This window comes from Agelaius phoeniceus, chromosome 35 (assembly GCF_051311805.1).
Source record: "Agelaius phoeniceus isolate bAgePho1 chromosome 35, bAgePho1.hap1, whole genome shotgun sequence".
In the NCBI taxonomy this organism is placed as follows: domain Eukaryota; kingdom Metazoa; phylum Chordata; class Aves; order Passeriformes; family Icteridae; genus Agelaius; species Agelaius phoeniceus.
The window spans coordinates 2,456,740-2,466,269 of NC_135299.1; the positions used below are offsets into that span (position 1 = coordinate 2,456,740).

Here is a 9,530-nt window from a genome sequence, read left to right on the forward strand (position 1 = left end):
GGCATTGGGGGGCCACGGGGAGCATTGGGGGGCACGGGGGCGGGGGGGAGCGGGGGGCACGGGGGGCATGGGGGCATCGGGGGCAGAGGAGCCATTGAGGGCATCGGGGGAACGGGGGCACCGGGGGGCGAGAGGGGCATGGGGGCGAGGGGGCGAGGAGGGCACCAGGGTGCACCGGGGCACAGGGGGCACCAGGGGTAGAGGGGCACTGGGGTATAGGGGGCATTGGGGGCACGGGGGGCACGGGGGCATGGGGGCATGGGGGATTGGGGCATTGGGAGGCATTGGGGCATGGGGGGCATTGGGGCATTGGGGGCATGGGGGGCATTGGGGCACTGGGGCACGGGGGCATTGGGGGCATGGGGGCACGGGGGGAGGCGGGGATTGCCAGAGGCCGGGGGTCACCGGGAGACACCGGGAACGACGGGGGCACCAGGGGTACCCCGAGTGTCCCTGTGGGCATTAGGGGTACCCCAAATGTCCCTGAGGGCGCTGGGGATCCCAATGAGTGTCCCAGGGATGCCCCCGAGTGTCCCTGTGGGCATTGTGGGTACCCAAATGTCCCTGAGGGCAGTGGGGGTACCCCAAGTGTCCCTGTGGGTATTGGGGTACCCCAAGTGTCCCCAGAAATACCCCGAGTGTCCCTGTGGATGTTGGGGTCCCATGAATGTCCCTGTGGATGTTGGGGGTACCCCGAGTGTCCCAGAGATACCCTGAGTGTCCCTGCTGGCATCGGGGAGGCCCTGAGTGTCCCTGTGGGCATTAGGTACCCCAAATGTCCCTGAGGGCGCTGGGGATCCCAATGAGTGTCCCAGGGGTAGCCCAAGTGTCCCTGTGGGCATTGGGGGTCCCACGAATGTCCCTGTGGGTTTTGGGGATGCCCCAAATGTCCCCTGTGGGTATCGGGGGTACCCCGAGTGTCCCAGAGATCCCTCAAGTGTCCCTGAGGGCCATTGGGGGGTACCCCAAGTGTCCCTGTGGATATCATGGATCCCCCAAGTGTCCCTGAGGGCATTGGGGATCCGGGGGTGTCCCGTGGGTGTTGGGGGTCCAGGGTGTCCTTCTGGGTATCAGGGGTACCCCGAGTGTCCCCTGTGGGTATCATGGATCCCACGAGTGTCCCTGTGGGCATTGTGGGTACCCAAATGTCCTGAGGGCGCTGGGGATCCCAGTGAGTGTCCCAGGGATACCCCAAGTGTCCCTGTGGGGCATTGGGGCCGGGGGTGTTGGGGGGAACTGGGCATCCAGGGCAGCAAGGGGGCTCGGGGGGGTCAGGGGGTCCAGAAGTGCTGGAGTTCCACGGGTCAGCCACGTCCTGGGGGGGCCAGGAATGAGGGGCTCCGGGGGTGCTGGGGGTGCCAGGAACGAGGGGGCTCTGGGGGTGCCAGGAGCACAGAGATCTGGGGGTGCTGGGGGTGCCAGGAGCACAGAGATCTGGGGGTGCTGGGGAGTCTGGGGTGCCAGGAGCTGGGGGTGCCGGGGGTCCGAGACTCTGGGGGTGCCGGGGGTGCCAAAGCTCTGGGGGTCCCAGGAGAGCGAGGGTCTGGGAGTGCCGGGGGTGCCGGGGCTCTGGGGGTACCAGGGGTCCCAAGAGCTCGGGGGTCCAGGGTTCTGGGGCTCTGGGGGTGCCGGGGGTCCGGGGCTCTGGGGATGCCGGGGTGTGCCAGGGCTCTGGGGGATGCCAGGGGTCCCAAGAGCTCGGGGGTCCAGAGTTCTGGGGGTCTGGGGGGTTCCGGGGGTGCCAGGGCTCTGGGGGTGCCAGGGATTCCCAGGGCTCTGGGGGTGCCGGGGATTCCAGGGGTCCGGGGCTGCCAGGGGTGCCAGGGCTCTGGGGATGCCAGGGGTCCCAAGAGCTCGGGGGTCCAGAGTTCTGGGGGTCTGGGGGTTCCGGGGGTGCCAGGGCTCTGGGGGGTGCCAGGAGCGCGGGGGTCTGGGGGTTCCGGGGGGTCCGGGGCTCTGGGGGTTGCCAGGGCTCTGGGGCTCTGGGGGTTCCGGGGGTCGGGGGCTCTGGGGGTGCCAGGGAGCGCGGGGCTCTGTGACTCTGGGGGTGCCAGGGCCCCGGGCCGAGCCCCCGTACGCACCGATGTCGGCGGTGTCGGGGTGGAACTGGGTGTTGGGTGTAGGTCACGAACTGCAGCTGCCGGTTCAGGTGGTCCAGGTGGGGCGGCGGCCAAGGACAGGTGCGGCTGCCCCTCCCCCCGCAGCGCCACGCCCTCCACCTCGGCCGCCACCGCCAGCGTCCCCAGCGAGGCCGTCAGGTTCACCTGGGGGCGGCACGTCACGGGGGGGGCACGGCAGGGACCCCAAAAACGGGGAGGGGGCGCACGGGGGGGGGGGTGCGCCGACAAACCCGGCGCGGTCACTCCACGGCCCCGCCCACCCCCATTCTCAGTAGCCACGCCACAGATCGGACAGGCCCCGCCTATTCCCAGCAGGCCCCGCCTATTCCCGTCAAGCCACGCCCCCTCGCCCTGACCCCCCCTCGCCCTCACCTGGTACCTGTTCCTGGGCGGCGCCTGCAGCTGAGCCCTGAGGGGGGGGCGCGACACGGGGGTGAGGCCCGGAGACCCCCGCGGGGACCCCCTGACTGTGGCCCTCCCTCAGAGCCACCCGGGGGACCCCCCTGCCCAGGGAGACCCCCCCCCCAACCCTGGGCTGTTCTACTGGGGGGACACCAGGGACACCAGGGGACACTGGGAGAAGCTCCCACACCCCCCAGTTTCCCTGTTCTGTGCCCTCCCCATGCCCCCCTCCCTGACCCGGTGCCCCCCAGCCCCGTGCCCCGCCCTCAGAGCCACCTGGGGGTCCCCCCCTGCCCAGGGACACCCCCCCAACCCTGTGCGGTCTACTGGGGGACACTGGGGGAACTGGGGGACACTGGGAGGAGCTCCCACACCCCCGTTTCCCCCGTTCTGTGCCCTCGCCCCCCCGTGCCCCCGTCCTTAACCCGGTGCCCCCCAACCCCGTGCCCCCCCCCCCGACCCTGTGCTGTTCTACTGGGGGCACTGGGGGCACTGGGAGGAGCTCCCACACCCCCGTTTCTCCATCCTGTGCCCTCCCCATGCCCCCCTCCCTGAGCCGGTGCCCCCCCAGCCCCGTGCCCGTCCCCGCGCCCCCCTCACCGGGCACCAGCACCGTCTGCAGCGGCCGCACCTCCACCCCCTGCGCCGGGTACTCCAGCGGGGAGTTGGCCGGGACGATCAGCAGCCGGTCCGCGGGGGTCTGCACCCTGCGGGGGTGGGTGGGGGGCACCGGGGCTTCAGCGGGGCTCCCGGGGGGTCCCACACCCGCCCAGGGGGTCCCGGCCTCCCCTCCCCGTGCTGGGCGCGGGGTTCCTGCGGTGCCCCGGGGGTCGCTCCCGCTCTGAGTTCCGGGGGGTCGCTCCCGCTCTGAGTTCCGGGGGTCGCTCCCGCTCTGAGTCCCGGGGGTCGCTCCCGCTTTCAGTCCCGGGGGTCGCTCCCAGCTCTGAATCCCGGGGGTCCCTCCGTGCTGATACCTGGGGTCCCTCCCGCTCTGAGCCCCGGGGGTCGCTCCCGCTCTCACTCCCGGGAGTCTCTCCCGCTCTGATTCCCGGGGGTCGCTCCCGGGCTGATTCCCGGGGGTCCCTCCCGCTCTGATTCCCGGGAGTCCCTCCCGGGGGTCGCTCCCGCTTTCAGTCCCGGGGACTCCCGTTCTGAGCCCCGGGGGTCGCTCCTGGGCTGAATCCCGGGGATCCCTCCCGCTCTGAGCCCCGGGGGTCTCTCCCAGGCTGATACCGGGGGTCGCTCCCGCTCTGAGCCCCGGGGTCGCTCCCGGGGGTCGCTCCTGCTTTCAGTCCCGGGGGTCGCTCCCTCTCTGAGCCCCGGGGATCCCTCCTGTTCTGAGCCCCGGGGGTCGCTCCCGTTTTGAGCCCCGGGGGTCCCTCCCGCTCTGAGCCCCGGGGTCGCTCCCGTTTTGAGTCCCGGGGGTCGCTCCCGCTCTGAGCCCCGGGGTCGCTGCCGGGGGTCGCTCCGCGCTCACCGGTTCCGGTAGTTGCGGTACTCGCGCTCCCGCTCCCGCAGCTGCCGCGGCCAGCTCCCCGGGGGCGAAGGCGCTGGCGAAGTCCAACCCCCGCCGGGCCGGGCCCGAAGAGGCGCCGGTGCAGCGGCAGCGCCAGCCCGGGCCTCCGCCTCCGCCTCGCACGAGCAGCCGTTCCTGGGCAGCAGCCTGTCGCGACAGGGGCCGCTGTCACCGACAGCAGCGGCGCAGAGCCGCGCCACGGGGAGCGGCACCGCCCTGGCACCGCCCTGGCACCGCCCTGGCACCTCCTGTCCCCACCTGGCACCGCCCTGGCACCGCCCTGGCACCTCCTGTCCCCGCTGGCACCGCCCTGGCACCGCCCTGGCACCTCCTGTTCCCACCTGGCACCGCCCTGGCACCGCCCTGGCACCTCCTGTCCCTGTCTGTCCCCGCTGGCACCGCCCTGGCACCTCCTGTCCCCACCTGGCACCGCCCTGGCACCGCCCTGGCACCGCCCTGGCACCTCCCGTCCCTGCCTGGCACCGCCTGGCACCTCCTGTCCCCGCCTGGCACCGCCCTGGCACCGCCCTGGCACCGCCCTGGCACCTCCCGTCCCTGCCTGGCACCGCCCTGGCACCTCCTGTCCCCGCCTGGCACCGCCCTGGCACCTCCTGTCCCCGCCTGTCCCCGCCCTGGCACCTCCCGTCCCTGCCTGGCCACCGCCCCTGGCACCACCCCGACCCCTCCCGTCCCTCGCTGTCCCCACGTGTCACCCCCCTGGCAGCTGCTGCCACCTTCCAGCCCCCCCTGCCGCTCCCCCTCAGCTCTGATCCACCCTGGCACCACCTTTGGCACCGCCCTGGCACCGCCCATCGCCCCTGCCCCGCTGCCCCCAACACCCCACCCTGCGGTGCCCCCATTTTTGGGTGCCCTCACCCACGGGTGCCCCTTGGGAGCCACAGCCCCGTCCTGGGGTGCCCTCAACCCCGAGTGCCCCCACCCTTGGGTACCCCCACCCTGAAGGTGCCACCCTCCCAGTGCCCCCCACCCTTGGGTACCCCTTCGGTGCCCCCCACTCTTGGGTACCCCACCCTTGGGTGGCCCCCACCCCCCCGGTGCCCCAGCCCCGGGGTTCCCAGGCCCCAAACCATGGGTGCCCCCCACCCCTGGGTGCCCCCTCCTTACTCCATGACCTCCTCCTTGACCCGGAAGGGCACGTGGGGGTAGGCGCGGCCGGGGGGGGCCAGGGGGGGCGGCAGCCGCTCGGGGGGGGGGCGGCGCAGGTCCACGCTGGGGGGGCCCTTGGGGACCCAGAGGTGCAGGAAGAGCGCGGCCAGCGAGGCCGAGGCCACCAGCAGCAGGCACAGAGCCCGCTGCGCCCCCCGCATCCTGCCTGGGGACAGCGACAGGGACAGGGTCACTGCAGGGACCCACAGTGCCCCCAGTGTCACTGCAGGGACCCCCCGCATCCTGCCTGGGGACAGCGACAGGGTCACTGCAGGGACCCACAGTGCCCCCCAGTGTCACCGCGGGGACCTCCAATGCCCCCCAGTGTCACTGCAGGGACCCCCAATGCCCCCCAGTGTCCCCCAGTGTCACCGCGGGGACCCCCGCATCCTGCCTGGGGACAGCGACAGGGTCACCGCGGGGACCCACAGTGCCCCCAGTGCCCCCAGTGTCACTGCAGGGACCCCCAGTGCCCCCCAGTGCCCCCCAGTGCCCCCCAGTGTCACTGCAGGGACCCCCAGTGCCCCCCAGTGCCCCCCAGTGCCCCCCAGTGTCACTGTAGGGACCCCCACATCCTGCCTGGGGACAGGGACAGGGTCACCGCCGGGACCCCCAATGCCCCCAGTGCCCCCCAGTGTCACTGCGGGGACCCCCAATGCCCCCCAGTGCCCCCCAGTGTCACTGCAGGGACCCCCAGTGTCCCCCAGTGTCACCGCAGGGACCCCCGCATCCTGCCTGGGGACAGGGACAGGGTCACTGCAGGGACCCTGGGGCGACCCAGCCCCTCCCAGTAACACCCAGTGCCCCCCAGTGTCACCAGTGTCACTGCAGTGCCTCCGGGGTAAGCCAGCCCCTCCCAGTGCCCCTGGGACAGGCCAGCTCCTCCCAGTGCCCCCCAGTACAACCCAGCTCCTCCCAGTAACACCCAGTACAACCCAGCCCCTCCCAGTGACAGCAGCCTCACCAGTGCCCCCCAGTACAACCCAGCCCCTCCCATTGACCCCCAGTGTCACCAGTGTCCCCCCGGGGCCCCTGGGGTGAGCCAGCCCCTCCCAGTGTCCCCCAGTACAACCCAGCCCCTCCCAGTGTCCCCCAGTACAACCCAGCCCCTCCCAGTGCCCCCCCAGGGCAGCCCAACCCCTCCCAGTGTCACCAGCGCCCCCAGTGCCCCCTCGGTGCCCCCAGTACAACCCAGCCCCTCCCAGTGACCCCCAGTGCCCCCCCGGTGCCCCCAGGGCGAGCCAACCCTCCCAGCTCCTGCCAGTGACCCCCAGTGTCCCCCAGTGACCCCCAGTACAACCCAGACCCTCCCAGTGCCCCCTCGGTGCCCCCAGTACAACCCAGCCCCTCCCAGTGACCCCCAGTGCCCCCCCCGGTGCCCCCAGGGCGAGCCAACCCTCCCAGCTCCTGCCAGTGACCCCCAGTGTCCCCCAGTGACCCCCAGTACAACTCAGCCCCTCCCAGTGTCCCCAGTGTCACCAGGGCAACCCAGCCCCTCCCAGCTCCTCCCAGTGACACCCAGCCCCTCCCAGTACAACCCAGACCCTCCCAGTGCCCCCCAGTGCCCCCAGTACAACCCAGCCCCTCCCAGTGTCCCCCAGTGTCACCAGTGCCCCCAGGGCAAGCCAGCTCCTCTCAGCGTCCCCAGTGTCACCAGGGCAACCCAGCCCCTCCCAGCTCCTGCCAGTGATGCCCTGAGCCTCCCAGTGACAGCAGTGACAGCAGTGTCACCAGTGCCCCCAGTACAACCCAGACCCTCCCAGTGCCCCCAGTACAACCCAGCCCCTCCCAGTGCCCCCAGTACAACCCAGACCCTCCCAGTGACCCCCAGTGCCCCCAGTACAACCCAGACCCTCCCAGTGCCCCCCAGTGCCCCAAGTACAACCCAGACCCTCCCAGTGCCCCCCAGTGCCCCCAGTACAACCCAGTCCCTCCCAGTGCCCCCAGTACAACCCAACTCCTCCCAGTGCCCCCCAGTGCCCCCAGTACAACCCAGACACTCCCAGTGCCCCCAGTACAACCCAACTCCTCCTAGTGCCCCCCAGTGCCCCCAGTACAACCCAGACCCTCCCAGTGCCCCCCAGTGCCCCCAGTACAACCCAGCCCCTCCCAGTGCCCCCAGTACAACCCAGACCCTCCCAGTACAACCCAGACCCTCCCAGTGCCCCCCAGTGCCCCCAGTACAACCCAGCCCCTCCCAGTACCCCCCAGTACAACCCAGACCCTCCCAGTGCCCCCCAGTGCCCCCAGTACAACCCAGTCCCTCCCAGTGCCCCCAGTACAACCCAACTCCTCCCAGTGCCCCCAGTACAACCCAGACACTCCCAGTGCCCCCAGTGCCTCCTGCTGCCACCCAGCATCCCCAGTACAAACCAGTGCCCACAGCACCTCCCAGTACAAACCAGTGTCCACAACACCTCCCAGTACAAACCAGTGCCCACAGCACTTCCCAGGGACTCCCAGTAACTCCCAGTACAAACCAGTGCCCACAGCACCTCCCAGTACAAACCAGTGCCCACAGCACTCCCCAGGGACTCCCAGTACAAACCAGTGCCGCCAGTGCCGTGCACCATCCCTCAGTCCCTGCTCTGCCTCCAGCACTCCCATGTCCCAGTTCATCCCAGTTCATCCCAGTACCCCCCCAGTTCCCCCTTTCTGCTGTGCTTGGATCCCTCCATCCCTCCCCAGTGCTCCCAGTGCTCCCAGTGCCCCCAATTCTCCCAGTGTCCCTAATTCTCCCAGTGCAAACCAGTGCCCCCAATTCTCCCAGTGTCCCCAATTCTCCCAATATCTCCCAGTTCTCCCAGTGCTCCCAGTACCCCCCGTGCCCTCACCTGGGGGTGGGCGCAGCTCCGGGGGGCTCAGCCCTCCCTCATGGCTCTGCCCCCGCAGCACCGGCCTGGGGACACGGGGACAGTGTCGGGGCGGGGGGGCCGCACCCCGGGATCCCCCCCACCCCCCCCGGGGTGTGGCCGCACCGGGGCCGCCCCCGCCCCTCCCGGGGCTCCCCTCGAGGGCTCGGCCAAGGCAGGGCCCGGGGCAGACGTGACGTGGGAGGGGCTGGGGGTACCGGGGGGCCCGGGGGGGGGGGCAGGGAGGGGCCTGGGGGTACCGGGGGGGGGCTCGGGGGATGCGGGGCTCGGGGGGGCTGGGACTGTTCGGGCAGCGGGGCCCGGGGATGCGGGGATGCCGGGGGGGCCCGCGGGATGCGGGGGGTGCCGCGGGATGCGGGGTTTGGGGGTGTCTGGGGCCAGAGGCGGCGATGTCGCAGCCGCGGGGCAGCGGCAGGTGCCATCCATCCCCCATCGCGACACGTCGCGACAGGAGCGGCCCCGGCCCTACCTGGCTCCGCTGGCGGATCCCGGCGCTCCGCGGCCGCAAGCGGCACCGGCACCGGAGCGGGCGGCGAGGGCGCCCCCGGCGGCCCCGGTGTGGAACGGCACCGCCGCAGCCCCGGGAGGGGCGGGGCGAGGGTGCGGGGGGGGGGGAGAGGCGGCGGAGGGGGGGAGGGGCGGGGGGGGGGTCGGGCCGGGATCAGCCCCCCCGGTGCGGCGGCCTCAGGCAGCGCTTTGTGCCCACGCGCGGGGCGCACAACGGCCCCATTGACCGGGGGGCGCGGGGGGGCCCGGCCCGGGCTCTGCCGGCACCGGGAGGGGGCGGGGGCTCGGAGCTGGGGGGGGTGGGCAGACTCGGGGGGCTGCCAGGGGGGTGAGGGAGCGAGGAGGGGTCCCGAGAGCTCAGGGGTCCTGGGGGCTGAGGAGTGCCGGGGGCTCAGGGGTCTCAGGGGTCCCGGGGGAGCTGAGGGGTCCCGGGGAGCTCAGGGGTCCTGGGGGGCTCAGGGGCCTGGGGGGCTCAGGCGTCCCGGGGGGCTGAGGGGTCCCGGGGGTCTCAGGGGTCCCGGGGGGCTCGGAGCGGTTTGGGCGGGGTCAAGAGGATGCCGGATCAGCAGAGGGGGCTCCAGGGCTGGGGAATGGCGCCGGGGCCGGCCCCGCTCGCTCGGGGTCCCCGCCCGTCCCTCCCCGCCGAGCCCCCTCCCGGTTCCGGTAATCACGTGATCCCCCCGGGATGCTCGGCGCTCTCGGCCAATCAGCGCGCGGGGATCGCCTGCATCCCGCTCGGCCAATGGGGAACCGCCAGGCCTTACGTCATGGCGGCCGGCCGCGCCCCGCCTCGCCATTGGCTGCCGCCCGCGCGGGCTCCGGCCAATCGCCGCGGGCCGCGGCCTCGCAACCACCTCGCCCCCGCGGCCTCACAAGCGGCGGCGTCATCCCCGCCCGTTGACCAATCAGAGCCGCGCTTGGCTTTGACAGGCAGCCAGCCGGACC

At 72.4% G+C, this 9,530-nt stretch overlaps 2 protein-coding genes across 2 annotated transcripts in view; both read right to left on the minus strand.

Moving 5' to 3' along the window:
* LOC129130544 (beta-1,4 N-acetylgalactosaminyltransferase 1-like) overlaps positions 1-2,253 on the minus strand; it is a 12,371-nt gene extending 10,118 nt beyond the window's left edge. The window contains 1 exon segment of the mRNA XM_077192647.1: positions 2,082-2,253. The gene's annotated coding sequence lies outside the window, so the exon portion shown is untranslated.
* LOC143696466 (uncharacterized) overlaps positions 1-9,530 on the minus strand; it is a 12,844-nt gene extending 3,314 nt beyond the window's left edge. Inside the window, 9 exon segments of the mRNA XM_077192795.1 lie at positions 2,082-2,264; positions 3,034-3,229; positions 4,000-4,049; positions 4,051-4,089; positions 4,091-4,138; positions 4,140-4,185; positions 5,164-5,371; positions 8,040-8,104; positions 8,548-9,530. Coding sequence (XP_077048910.1) covers positions 2,082-2,264; positions 3,034-3,229; positions 4,000-4,049; positions 4,051-4,089; positions 4,091-4,138; positions 4,140-4,185; positions 5,164-5,366 — 765 coding nt within the window. The 5' untranslated portion in view covers positions 5,367-5,371; positions 8,040-8,104; positions 8,548-9,530.